The 13,957-nt window shown below is 58.9% G+C and overlaps 1 protein-coding gene and 1 long non-coding RNA gene across 10 annotated transcripts in view; one reads left to right on the top strand and one right to left on the bottom strand.

Annotated features, from left to right (window-relative positions):
* LOC109491827 overlaps positions 1 to 3,653 on the bottom strand; it is an 84,766-nt gene extending 81,113 nt beyond the window's left edge. For all 6 annotated transcript variants that reach the window (XR_006586028.1, XR_006586022.1, XR_002736112.2 and 3 more), the window contains exon 1: positions 3,364 to 3,653. This is a non-coding gene — a long non-coding RNA (uncharacterized LOC109491827). The remainder of the gene's footprint in view (positions 1 to 3,363) is intronic.
* Positions 3,654 to 4,218: 565 nt separating this feature from the next.
* NECTIN1 (nectin cell adhesion molecule 1) overlaps positions 4,219 to 13,957 on the top strand; it is a 94,146-nt gene continuing 84,407 nt past the window's right edge. The window contains exon 1 of one of the 4 annotated variants that reach the window (XM_019811418.3): positions 4,219 to 4,773. In XM_019811418.3, coding sequence (XP_019666977.2) covers positions 4,695 to 4,773 — 79 coding nt within the window. In that variant the 5' untranslated portion in view covers positions 4,219 to 4,694. The remainder of the gene's footprint in view (positions 4,774 to 13,957) is intronic. The other 3 variants (XM_019811419.3, XM_019811420.3, XM_003992444.6) reach the window with 3 other exon arrangements.

Raw genomic sequence — 13,957 nt, 5'->3', positions numbered from 1 at the left:
CACAGGCCTTGAAGAGAATTTGACACCGGCCTCCGAGGCTGGCAGGCCAAGGAAGGGGTCTCTCGTATGGGGTCCTGCTCATTTGCATTAGAACACAATCCACTGCTAAATGCAATGTAGTATTGGGGCGCCTGGGTGGCTCAGTCGGTTAAGCATCTGACTTTGGCTCAGGTCATGATCTCACGTTTCAAGCCCCACGTGGGTCTCTGCCCTGACGGTGTGGAACTGGCTTGGGATTCTCTCTCTCTCTCTCTCTCTCTCTCTCTCTCTGCCTCTCCCCCACTTGCTCTCTCTCCAAATAAATAAACCTAAAACACATAAAGAAAAACTAAATGCAGTGTAGAATTGTGGATTGGAGCCTGGCACACCGAGCAGACATTAGTAGAAAACTGAGAAATCCAGACAAATTCTGTAGCTAATAGTATTATGCCAATGCTAATTTCCTGGTTTCAACAAATACACCATGGGCGCATCAGGTATCAACATGAAGGGAAGCTGGATGAAGGACACCTGGAAACTCTGTTCCACCTTTGCCACTCTTCTGTAGATTCCAAATCACTCGAAAATCAACGTTTTAACAATTCACGTATCCCTCTAGCACCAGGGCAGAGAAGAGCCAAACTGGTGTGGGGAGAGAGATTCCGGTTACACTCACGGCTAACACACGCTGTTCTTCATGTGTCCCAGACACTGTTCCAAGGACTTCATGTTGTCCAACCCGTCTGATCCTCACAACAAGTCCGGGAAGTAGGTGCTAGTATTTCCCCCTCATTTTACAGGGGAGGAACCCGGGGCCCAGAGAGGTGAAGTCACTTGCCCAAGGGCACACAGCTACTGCATGGCAGGGCAGGGGTTTAAGGATTCAAACCCAGGCAGTCTAACTCCAGGGTCCCATGTGCTGGATCATTTTACTCCCTCCCCTCGGGGTGCACTGTCTACACTGCTGATGAGCACGTGGATAGTGTGCTAACAGTAGAAATGGAGCAAAGTCACTTAGACTTAAGATAATGCTGGAGGTAGAATGAACAGTGTTTGCTTTTGGATTAGAATATGCTGGTTGAAGACAAAGCAGCAGCAGTGGATGACTCCTGGGCTTCCAGCTTAAGAGGAGGGACCAGAGTCTAGCCTCCTACCACGTGGTCCTGTGCTCCCTCCTGCCACCGAAGGAGCCCTTTCAGACCTTTTGAAATCTGGCTGCAATTTTCTGTCCCTTTCTCTTACACATCCCCAGAATGCAAAAAAAAAAAAAAAAAAAAAGAAAAAAAAACATAAAAAGCAAAACAACAAAAAAAACAAACAAAAAAAAAACCCCAAACAAACAAACAAAACTGCACTGTCAGTCGTTCCCCCACAGGGCCCCAACCTCTCCCACCTCCATGTGCTCGTACAAGCTGTTCCTTCCACCAAAGTTCTCTCCTCGGTCCCCCTTGGTCCAAATCTGATCCACCTTTCGGAGCCTCAAACAAAGGACACCTCTTCCAGAAGCCTTCCCTGTTCTCCACAATGAGAAGCACTCACTCCTCCCTCTAGGTGGCTGTGTTTGGGGGGCGGTCTTCGGCCGTGACCAGCTTCCATGCTATAATATACTTATTTGAGTTAAGGCCTTGGCTGTGCACTTTCGTCCCGTCAGTCCCTAGCACAGTAGACACTCAAAAAGACATCTGTTTACTCTCTGAGTAAACAATCTCTATCTTATTTTCCTCTGTGCCTCCCCTGGCTCTCTTATCTGTCCCCTGTAACCCAGTACACACACACACAACACACACACACACACAACACACACACACACACACACACACACACACACACACACACACACACACAAGGCACCTATTTGGTGCTTTGCATATTTCAGGGTCTGTTTAAAGGTGATGAACGAATGACCATACTATCTCATTTACTTGTCTTCTTCTTTTCCACCCAACCCCATCCCCAGACAGCCATGCTAACCCCCAGACACACCCTCTCTGGAAGCTCATTTAAGAACAGATCAGAGAAGCCTTAGCCAAGGATGAAGAGGCGGGAGAACATGCGCAGGGCACTGGTGGGTACTGGTGCATCTGGAATGACCCTCTCAAACCCATCCATTCGTCTCCTACAATACGCCAGGCAGAGTCTCAGACCACAGCAATGAACCAACTGAGCCCTGGCCCTTAAAGTACTTCCGGGCCAGAGAGGAGGTAGCTACCATCGGACTGGGTTACCACCTCCTGGTGGTCCCCCAGACATTCACAGACCCACAGGCCTCCCCCAAGTCTTAGGCTCAGGCTACAACCAGTTCGTGGGTCCTACTCCCCCAATTATTGCTGGTCTTCGTGCCTTTCCTTACACGGACCTCCCCCAACCTTAAATCCAATCTCCTCAATGCCTCCCCACTCCAGTACATGTCTACCAGATGACTCACCAGCCCCTGTGTCGCTGCTCCCCAGAAGCCTTTCCTGATCCCCATCCCACCCCAGACTGAACTCAGCACCTTCTCCAAAACCCACCAAATCCTGGGTGTGCACCCCTGGGACACACTACACACGTTAAATACTTATTTAAATACAATATCTGTTTCTATATCTGTCTTCTCCCTTTGCCCCCCCCACCCCCCCCAACTAGATGTTGTGCCTTTAGGGCAATGACAAGGTCTCTATATCCCCAAGCCTGGCACACTGCTTGGCACAAAGACAGCTCGATTACATCTGTTAAATGTAGAAGATATACACACGAGGGCACAAACGTCCACGTGAGTGCCAAACTAGACCACTTCGGCAGGAAAACAAGAGACACTCCAGGGCCAGGTCCCAAAAAGTGAGAAAATGGTGCCCTCCTTGCCCATCCTCCTTCTGTTCCTCCTACACCCAGGAACTGGTATTTACAGGTTATCAGAAACTGGCGCTTCCTCTGACCCCTACCCGCTGGGCAAATGGCAGCAATGGGCAAAGGGAGCATTATCTGGTCAAACATCTGGGGAGAACTTCTGGTGGGAAACCGTCTGTCTGTCTGTCTGTCTGTCTGCCTACTCCCAGGGTGGAGGACGAGGGTAGGACGTCCACAGAGAAGGCACAGAGGGCAGGCTTCTGGCTGCCAAGGGCCAGGAAGGTCCAGCCCCCTTGGCAGGAAGCCAGACACACCCCAGTGCGGTGGGTGGTGAACGGGATGGACTGGAGAGTCCCTGCCCTGCCGCGGACACCGACTGGATGGGTCACTTTCGCGGGATTTCTGCAAATCACTCAAAACCAAGGTTCTGGCAAAGGAAGCAGAGCTCGGTTTCCCTGCTGACTTCAGAAGAGGAGGGGGCTTCAGTCTCGGGAGAGGAGACCCCTGAAAAGCGGCGGAGATTAGAAAAGGCCAGAAACCTCGGTGGCCCCATCTCACCCACGGATGCCCACTACCGACTTCTCTGGCAGCTTCCGGTCGTCCCCGCAGAGCTGCCTCTCCCTTCAGCGTTCAGGAGATGCAGAGGAGAGGTGGGGGGAGCTCTGGCTCTCGGGTTCTAGTCCAAGCTCGTGCCTCTGGGCGAGTCGCCTTCCCTTCCTCTGGGCCTTTGTTTCCGCATCTGTAAAATGGGGCCAAGGCTGGCGTAGAGGGCCTGCAGACGCCCTTTCAGCTGGACTTCGCCAGATCCAGTAGGCTCCATACTGCACGCCCGCTCCTCCACAGCCCCCACCCCCGCCCCATCTTAACTCCACCCCCACCGAGCGGCTTCTCCCCCCCACGCCGGCCGCTAGGGGTCACTGCCTCCCTTTGTCAGCGAGGAGGAGGGCGGCTAGCCCTCCGGCCCTCGCCCGGGCGGGAAGGCGACCGAAGGGGCACCTCCCGAGCCAGCGGGCCGCGGCCGACCCCACGGCCCTCGCCCGGGACCCACCTCCGCCGGGGGCCGGAAGGTGCGCGCGGCCGGGCCGGGGCCGGGCGGGCGCGGGCCGCGCGTCGGAGCCAGGAGGGAGTTAACGCTAACCCCTCCCCCTCGGTCTGACATCACGGGCAGAGCGGCTGAGAGGCTGGAGCTCGGCGAGTGAGAGAAAGAGCGAGAGCGGCGAGCGCGGCGCGACTCGGCGCCCGGGCAGCTCCACATTGTTGCGGATCGGCCGGGACCCGGCAGCGCGAGCGGCGGCGGCGCGGGGAGCGGGGGGACGCGCGGCGCACCCGGCTCGCCCTCCGCGCGCGGAGCCGCACCGCCCGAGCAGCCGAGCCGCGCGCCCGCCCGCCCGCCGCCTGGGCCCCGAGCCCACCGCGCCGCCCGCCCGCCGCCTGGGCTCGTCCCGCCGCCCTCGGAGGACGGCCGGCCATGGACGCCTGCAAGTTGGAGCCGAGCGGGAGGGTGTGAGCGCGCCGGGGGCCGGGAGCCCGCGCCGCGCAGCCGGGCAGCCGGGCGCGCCGGGGGTGGGTCCCTCTCCCCAGCCCGGCTCTGCGTGGAAGAAGAGGGCGGGGACCGGCACGGGGAGGAGAGCGGAGGAGGAGAAGGGGGCATGACTCGTGCAACTTGCGGCGGGCATCCACCGAGCCTCTGAGCCGCCGGCGGCCCGGGGCCCGGATTGCGGCCGCGCGGATCCCACCCAGCCCACCCCGCCCCGGCCGACGGCTGCGGCTGACCTGGATCCTCGGAGCGCCCGGCGGCCGGCAGCGATCGGCCTTCGTCTTCCGGACTGGTTTCTGGAGCGCGGGGAGCGCTCTCCTCGCGGCCCCTCTCGCCGGACCGCCGGACCCCGATGGCTCGGATGGGGCTTGCGGGCGCCGCTGGACGCTGGTGGGGACTCGCTCTCGGCTTGACCGCATTCTTCCTCCCAGGTAAGCGCGTTCCTCCTCTGCCTTCCACTCTCCCCCCACCCCCTTCCCCGCCACCATCCAATGCCTTCCCGAGGCTGGGAGCTGGATGGCGGGCACGTCTGGGTTACAGGCAGCAGAAGGAGGCAGAAAAGTTGGGTCACGGCTTAGGTAAGGGGGGTGCGGGTGGCACGGCGGAGAAAGAGAGGATGAGAAGCCTCACAGCCTGCCCTGCAGGGAGGCAGTCGGATGCACGTCTCTGTGTAGCAAGAAAGCACTTTCTCCGCTCTGTTTTTCACAAAAATAATAAGATGTAATCGCGTTCTATTTATTTAATAACCGGCTCTCAGCTCGGGAAGCAGTTTGGAAACACTGCATGTTACATAAATGCAAAATAATCGCCGTAATCGCCGTCCCGGGGTATGAGACAACAGCCCCAGGGGGAGGGCGTCAGTCTCGGAGCTGGTGGGCTGCGGGTTTGGAGGATGGCAGGGGGGCTTCGTCTCTGTCGCCGGCCCCTTCGCCAGACGGCTCCGCGCGCTCGGGCCCCCTCCCGCCCCACGCAGCCACACGCGGGCGCGGAGAGCCGGCTCCTGCGTCAGAGACAGCTTCTCGCTCACCTGCGGTTCCTATCCCGGTGGGTGAGGCCCGGGCCGCGCGGGCTCGCAACCTCCCCGCCTTGCGCGAGCCGGACTTCGCCTCGGAACTCCGCGCCGGGTTTGGGGGCTCTCCCCGGAGGAAGCGCCGCGGGCTCGGTGCCAGCCAGGTGGCTGCATGACCCACTTTCCCGAGGCTGCCCCGCGTGTCCTTCCTCGAGGCGGCCGGCGGCCGAGGGGTTAACCCGATGCCCGACCCTGGGGTGGCCCGCGGTGGCCCATCTGACGGGTGGGGTGGGGGCGGAGGCTGGGACCGGCCCCGGCGTATTGTGCTGGGGAATGAACTGGAAAATGCGTTTAGGAGGCAAATCCGACCGAGTCCCCTCGCCTGGGTTTAACCCTTTGTGTCCCTGGGGAAGCTGCTAGGCTCCCACGGTAGCTGGTGACACCGGCGGGGGTCGGGGTGGGGGTGGGGGTGCCTCCAGCCCTCCGGGAGGAAATCTGAGAAGACCTCCCGCCCGGGCTAGATGGGGGATTTTGTGGGGGGAGGGCGGGGGTTGGCTGGAGCACGTGGTCTGGCCTTAGGCTAAGGGGTCGGAGTAGGGAGAGACCAGCTCCGCATGGGGCAAGAATATCACATCTGGAGCGCCGCCGGCAGCGGCCGGTTGGAGACGCCAGCGGTGCCGCAGACTCGCGGGCTAGTTTGTTACCCGGGGGCGAGCCTGGCTGCCCGAGGTCCGGGGCTGGGGTGTACCCCTGGAAGGCAGGAACCTGGCCTCATTCAATTCTATGCCCCTTCTGCCGCCAGCTCACTGCCAGGGCTCCACCGATCTGGCTGAATGGCCTATGGTAGCAAAAGCACTTTGTGGAGGCCGGCACCACGGTGCCCCCACCCCTGCAGCCTGTGGGGTGCTGCCCTGCTAGGTGGGGGGCGGGAGTTCTAGGGCACACAAGCAGCATTATCCATTTCTAGGGGCCTGAGTCGACCCCCCCCCCTTCCCCCACAGGGTGGTCGTGGTGAGTGAGAGGTCTTTCTCTCACACCGGACCTCCTGGGAAGCCAGCCAGAGCTTAGGCCCTAGGACTTCTCTGACCACGGGAAGGGGGGTGCGGTGAGCTTCTGGGAACCCTTCAATTGCATAGTGTCCACACCCAGATGCTAGGGAAAGGAGAGCTTTTGGGGAGCTCTAGCTGGTCTGGCACACCAGGGGTTAACCTCATTCCCATCGGACAAAGAGTGGAAAGGCTTGGGGGCAAAGAATGGACTCACCCCCTTTTCCATTCCTTTCCTTGTTCTCTTCCCCAGCTTTGAGGTACATAGTGGTTAACTCCTCTGGGGGGCTGGAAGCCTGCCCTGCTCCACCCCACTCAGGAAGTGGGGTCAGGGAGATGGCAGTCTCACCTGGCTCAGTGTAGACACTCCCCTCTCCCCAAAACTGCAGATTGAGGGGTGGGAGGCAGACAGAGAACTACAACTCAGGCACTTAAGCCCTCCTCGGTCGACTGTCATTGTTATGGCCGGGGTGGCATCAGGGGCAGCCAGAATTCATCCCCCCGCTGGCCAGGCTCCCTCGCACACCCGCCTGTGTGCCCTGTGCCCCTGCAAAGGGAGGTGGGCGGGTGTGGTTGTGCCCCTCTGACACTGGATGGAGGCTGGGGGGCTCAGAAGTTGCCTGCCCACACCCCACTTTCCACCACTCGCCCGCTCCCTCCTGAGTGCTTTCTGTTGCTCCTCTCTGGAGACTTGCCAGCCGGATGCTCTTTTCTGGGTTCTCCTGGGCTGTGTCAGGGAGCATAGAGGGCAAAGAGAGGTCCTCTCTCTGGGGCGAAGCAGGTGGGGGCAGCCCCCAGTGTGTGCGATGGCCCCCTGGCTAAAAAAAATAAAATAAAAACGCTCAATCTGGCTATTGACGTGTAAACACAGAAGTATGTTTTCAACAACACAGCCTTTACCAGGCTGGGTGGTAAAGCCCTCAAGCTTCAGAGATAACAGTCTGTGGTTCCTACAGGTCAACTCAGAGGAGATGGCCAGTGGAACATAGGGACTACACCCCCGAAGAGGGACAGGAGGAGCCCTGGAGAGGAGGCAGAGAACCTGCCTTAGAAGCAGGTGCACCGAGCCGGTGTCCCACCTACACCACACCCTCCCTAATTGGCTTCCCCAAACCTTTTGTCTGGAAAGAGAACACACACCCCAGGTGTCGTGCACACCCTCGGAAGACCTGTCGGGCCCGCGGCACATCCCTTCTCTGCAGTCTGTACTGAGCCTGCAGAAGGTGGTTTCCTTCAAAACTCCGAGTGTCGGAGCTGCTGGGCTATTTTCCTCTCTCCCCATTTCTCACAGACAGTGATGTGCTCAGGCTTGCTGGGCAGGACATTATGGCAAAACCAATTCTGCCGGCCTGGGGATTACAGCGCGTGCGAACAGCAATCTCAGGGCCCGCTTTGGAGGCTGCGCTGTAGAGAGTGTCTCAGAATCAGATTCAAGGCCTGACAGTCCAAGCTGGAGGGGAGGAGAAGATCTTGCAGAGCCTGGGCCCCGCAGCCCTGGCTGAGCAGCCCGTGAGGCATCTCTGAGCCTGAATATCTGTGGCTCAGGGGGACAGGTGGTCCCTTGTTGCCCGATGCCGGCCAAGATGATGATACCAGTTTCCGTCTCAGCCACTCAGCTTTGCACAATGAACCCACCTACTCGTTAGCCACTTCCTGACCCAGGACCCCGTTGAATGCTGCCAGGACGGTCATACCAGCCAGCAGAACCCTGGTGCCGATGGCTCAGCAAGCGAGCAAGTGGGCCAGGCTTGGGGGGGGGGGGGGCAGGGGGTGGCGCGGGGCGGGGGCACGGGCAGAGGGTCTGCCCCCGTTGCTGCGTCTTACGATACTGCCATTGTTTAGCAGCTGACTAACGTTCATTGTTCGGCACAAACAGAAAACACCCGAGGGAGGTGTGAATATACCTTCGATTTTCCTGATTGTGTCTTTTCCTGGTTAACCTGGTAACTTGAATGGCTCCCACCTGGGGGAGAGACAGACCGAGGGGGTACCTGTGTATTCGCCTGTTTTACTGTCGTCGTCGTTGTTGTTTTGACTCTGACCGTTGGCCCGCGTGCCGGACTAGACTGGACACCAGCCAGCCGTGGCGCTCCGGCGGTGACATTTCTGACGGCCTGCATATCGTCTCCCCATCCGTGTGGGTTGGCACACACACGTGCCAGGCTTTGTGTGCTTGCGTCGGTGATCTGCAGTCCCCTGTGCACGGGCAGACCCACGGGCGCGAGGGCAAGGAGGTCTTGGGCGCTGGTGGCTGTGGTTCGGCACGGGACCAGGGCTGTAACGGTATATCAGGTGTATATTCACATATAACTGATGTCTTCTGTCTTTCCCACTAGGATTTTGTGAGTGGCTCTGAGCCTTGATAAGACCTGTGTTGATGTCACAGGGTCAGAGAGGTGATTTTGGGAAGAGACCTAGGACTTCCCAGGTGGGCTGCTGGGTCCTTTGAGAGCGGGAAGCCTTTACACTGGTTTCTTTTCCTGTTCTTGCCCTTGGCGTTGCACTGGGCCTCTGCATGCTCACCTGGGGAGGAAGGAGGCTTTCCTGTCTTGTGTCCCTGGCACATGGTATCTGGATCCTGGTGTTGACTGGGGCCCGGCTTGCCCCGCGGCTTCTCGAGATCCCTAGAAGGCTGGGAGGGGCCCCGGGAGATAGGTTTGCAGCTGCTGATTGGCATCTTTACTTTCTGCGTGAACACTTGGGGGAAAGGGGATCATCTGAGGAGCAAGGTGGCCTACTCTGGGCATTTTAAAAGGGGCAGGAATGTGGGTTTGGGTCTTTGGGTCCTCCACGAAAATAGCCCTGTGGAACCAGCCACAGGCGTACTCAGGTTGGCAACATACATGTGCCTGGAACCACCCTGGGCTCCGCGCAGCAGAATGGGAGAGCCCCCTTAGAGGGAATGAGGGGCGAGAGGCAGGGAAGAACTTTGCCTGTCCTGGGAACCCAGGACCCCGCGCCCAAGACCGGCTGGCAGGTGTTTCTCCCCCACGATGCCCGCCCCTCTCCATAGAGACCAGGTCTGCCGAGCCAGCAGCAGATGTGCTGGCGGGGGCAGGAGGTAACTTAAGATCTGAGCAGGGATCACTTTGCAGAGGGAATGCCCTGAGTTGGAGATAACACCCCTTAGTCCAGTTAACCCTTGAAACTCTGGATTGTGCTGATCTGGGAGGTGGGGAGAGGGAAGAGGTGGGAAGAAAACACATCAAGCCTAGCACCTGAACCCTGACCCGTTCCCGAAGGACAGATGAACACAGTGCAATAGGAGAGACCCGACAAGGACACAAAGAAGTCTTCTTGGTGGCAGATGACGGACTCTTTACTTTAGGGCAGTGGATAATCCCAAGGTTTATCCTTGAATGGGGGAGGGGAGCAATGGTATGTATCCCCCCATCCCGGGCTCATGGGATCTGTGCCTTTCACAGTCTTCTAGGGCAAGGCAACAGCGGTCTCGGGCCCTAGTTCTGAGAGAGAGCGGCAGACGGCTTGGTTCCTCTCCCTGCAGCCTAGGAAGGACCCCATCGTGGCCACCCAGCATAGTGAGACAGCAGAGTGCAGCCAGGTGGACTGGGTTTGAATCCCAGCTCTCCTACTTGCTGGCTGAGTGGGCTTGGTTAAGTTACTTTGTAGGCCTCAGTTTTTCCCATCTGTAAAATGGGTTTCTGTTAATACAGATTCCAGAGGAGGTTGCGAAGTGTAGATGGACAATAAAGTATGAAAAGTGCTTAGCTCGTCGCCTGGCCTGTTGTGATAAACATGCAGTAAAGTAGCAGCTACTCCTATTCTCCACGCCCGTCCTCTGAGTGGTCCCGGCGCCCTCTCAGCTGCCCGCTGGGCAGTGGCCACTTTGTACTCCCTTGAGAAAGAGCCACTCAGCTGCCTGCCCAGTGCTGACCTCTCTTCCCTTGTCGCCAACCGGGAGCTGCTCATTGAGCCCCGCCTGGAAACGAGGGCAGGAGCTGCAGCAGCCCCTGGGGGCTCAGGTGGCCTGGTGGGCTCCAGGCACCTGCGCGACCGACCCCGGTGGTCATGTGCTCACAAGCAGCAGGTGCTGTGTGGTCTTTGCTCTGCAGCGTGTCACCAGGGGCTCTCCCCGGCACCCTCCTCACTCCCTGGCTACATCTGGAGTAGCTGTGGTAGAAGCCGGGGGCCGGCAGGGAGGGCCTGGGGCTCAGCCCCTGCCTTCCTTCAAAATTCCACGTTTGGGCGAAGGGTGGGCAGCACGACCCTCTCTCCAGCAGCCCACTCATCTGGCAAGACGGTACAGCCAGATAGAGCATCCCTCCTGGCGTCACCCCCTTCTCACTGGCAGGAAGCCCTCTTCCAGTTTCTCCGGCTGCAGATGGAATCCTTTCGCCACCAATAATAAAAATGTCTGTGGCGCTCTTTACGGCTCGTGGCTCCAGCCGATCCTCCCAGTAGCCCCGTGAGAATGGTATTCCTGGCCCTTCCATTTTACAGATGGGGAAAGTGAGTCAGGCTTAGTAATTTGCTGACCCATCTCAGGCCAGGGAGGCCAAATCAGGTGCCAGAACTTGTGACTTCAGATCCAGTAGATGAGGGAGATGACACAGGCTGAGATGGACGGATACAGAAGAGGCTGAGCCGGGCCACCACAGAACGTGTCCGGTGAGACGGCCATTCACTTCACCAGCCACCACCATTCTCCCCCTACAACAAGCCAGAGCTCCCTGGGGAATGGAGGGAAAAGGGGAGGACATAGGTTGGAGGGTGGCCCAGCCGGAGGGGGCTGACCATGGAGCCCAGGTCGGCACGCCCAGCAAGAACAGCTAGGGAAGCCAGGGAGAACAGTGTCCCTCTGGAAGCTAGAGCATCACCCCCTGGAGATCTAGCCTGAGACATGGGCAGGGCCCTGAGGTATGAGCACAGAGCCCCAGGGCACAGGCAGGCACTGGGGCAGAGAGTGGTGCTCCGAGAGCACGCGGACGGACAGAGCCACAGAGAGGGGAAGGGGTGAGATTTGGCAGGCAGAGCGGACTCCCTCTCCTGGGCCACTCCCCGCCCCGCTCTGGCCTGCACAGACCCCAATGTCATTCCCAGTTTATGAGGAGTCTCATTACCAAGCCACAGACAATAAAACCCGCCCGGCCACTCTGGCCCGGATCTCATTAGAGGACATTAGTTCCACTGGCTGGTAGCTCCGCTGGGACACAGCTGCAGGCGTGGCCCAGGAAGCAAAGCAGGCCAGTGGCCGTGGGCATGCGAAGGTCCCATTGGGAGTTGGAGTTCGATCTGTGGGCTTAAATGGAGTTCTTCGCCTCCCCGTTCCCTGTCCTGGAATGTGTGCTCCCCAAAGCTGGAAACACAGGTTCCCTCCTGCCCACTCGAATCCCCAGTTCCGTCCCCTGCCTGAAGGGGAGAGGCACACGCTCCCTCCAGGGCTCTTCATCGGAGCCCGCCTTGTCTGGCACGAGCTGGCTGAGAAGCTTAGCAAAACACCATCCTGCGGAGGGGGGCCTTGGGGTCAGGGGACGGCTCCCCACGCTCACCCATAGGTCTGAGAGTCACATCCCAGCAGTAGAGATGAGTTTGGCTTCCTCACGGCCACCCTGGCTTGAGAATCCTGGCCCATCCTCCTGCCCCGTGGGCGTAGAGGCCTGGGGACCCCACGGTGGAAACATTTTTCCTCCCTGAAGATGCACTCTTGTCACCTGACAGCCAGGACAGGGTCTCACCGGTCTCACACCGCTCCCTGAGGTGGGGTAACTTGTCCACAGTTGCTGTGACGGAGGCCTGGGTGCCGTCATGGGGTTCTCCCCACCAGAGCCGGGATTATTTCTTGCTCAGCAGAGTCGAGTGCGTGTCGACAGCCCGGCTCCTCTCTGCCTCTACCTTCCCCTCTCCGCTTTATCTTGATCTCTTTTCCTACACTCCTCCGCATATACCTGCTGGTCACCAGAATACCACCGGGGCTCAGTGGTCATCACCATAAAAAACAAGACCAGAGCAAAGGAAAGCTCGCCCCTTCCTGGTACCTCCGTCTTGTGGAGGAAAAGTAAGCGACAGGCGCCAATAACTTGTTCTTAGCGCACACGAGCTCACTTGGTACGCTTCCATGGAGGGTCACACAGGCCAGCCCACGCTTTGGCGCATGAGCTGGTTTGCCCGCCAAATGAGTCAGCGGAGCTGGGAGGGCCGATCTGTTTGGGCAGACGCGAGTCCGCCTCGCTCTGGAGAAAAGGGGACTAGAGACCTATACTAGCTCCTGGGGCTCCGCCGTAGGGCCCTAGTCTCGAGCCGGTCTGGAGTGCAGGCCCCAAGGGGGATCGGTGAGGCTGCCTCCGTGCGCTCTGGTGCCTGGGGCCCGAGCAGCGCCCCCAGCACGCCCTCCCTCAGTCCTGGTATCTTGTGGGCAAATGCTGCCAGCTGCTAGGACAAAGAAAGTTAGAGAAGAAGAGCCAAGCCAGCCTTGCCACCACTTGATATGGGCCCCACCTCGGGAGGGGCTGTTAGCAGCGCCCTTGTTCGCAGGACTGTTGCCACAGCCCCTGCCTCCTGGCTCTCTGGCTCCGGTCTGCTCACACTGCTTCTTGGATGGATACACCTAAAGTGCACGTGAGAAAGACACTCACAGGCCCAGAAGCATCCGATGGCTACCCCTCCCTAGCTCCTCTCTCACTGCCCTTGCCCGCACGCCAGGCCCACCCAGCCACACACCCCTCTATTCATGTCCCACGTTTTCCCACCTCAGTGCCTTTGCACATGCCAGCACCGCCCCCTCCCCCCCCCCCCCCCCCCCCCGCTGCCTAAAGTTCTCCCTTCCTTCCCATATCTAAATACTGAGATCAAGAGCCACTTCTGTCATGAACCTCGTGACCCACCCCTTCTCCCAGCTGGGGATAACCTCTCCCATCTCAAAGCCCCCTGGCGCCTCCTCCATGCCCCCCTATGGCATTAACCACTCTGCATCTTGCTGCGTTGTTATTTGAGCCTGGAGTTTTTCTTCTCCCCAAGACCAAGAGCTCCAAAAGGACAAGTCCACTGCTGATGGATCTCGGTGTCCCCGGGGCCTAGTACAGGCTTGGCCACATCGTGGGCCAGGTGGATACATGGTTGGTTGTTTGGGCAACTGATGACGATGGTGCTGATAACAAACTTTATATTGAGACTTCTCGGGTGCCCGACACTGTTATAAACACCTCACATGTAATCACCGACTTAATCTTCATTACCACTCATGTAGAGGGTCCTTCTCTCTTTTTTCACACGTGGAAAGATGAGGCCCAGGCAAAGGTTAGGCCACCCGCCCGTGGTCCCACAGCTCCTAGGTGGCAGAGCCGGGATTCAGATCCAGGAAGTCGGGCCCAGTGTCCATGATCATACCGCTTAGCTAAGCGGCCTCTCTCCTGGGTGGATGGGTGACGGAGAAAGACGGCTTACCACCCCTGGACTAACACAAGACCCTGCGTCCGGGATGCCCACCACCCTCGTATATCGCTCGGCGCCCCCTGCTCCCTTTGATGGCGCAGGAATAACCTGGCGCGGCCCTGGAGCAGGTGAGGTTATTAGTGTCCATCATCAGAGTCTCGGTGGTCATTA

This window comes from Felis catus, chromosome D1, assembly GCF_018350175.1.
Source record: "Felis catus isolate Fca126 chromosome D1, F.catus_Fca126_mat1.0, whole genome shotgun sequence".
NCBI classification, from domain to species: Eukaryota; Metazoa; Chordata; class Mammalia; order Carnivora; family Felidae; genus Felis; species Felis catus.
Note: the sequence above shows the minus strand (reverse complement) of the source record. Positions and strands in the feature narration are given on the sequence as shown.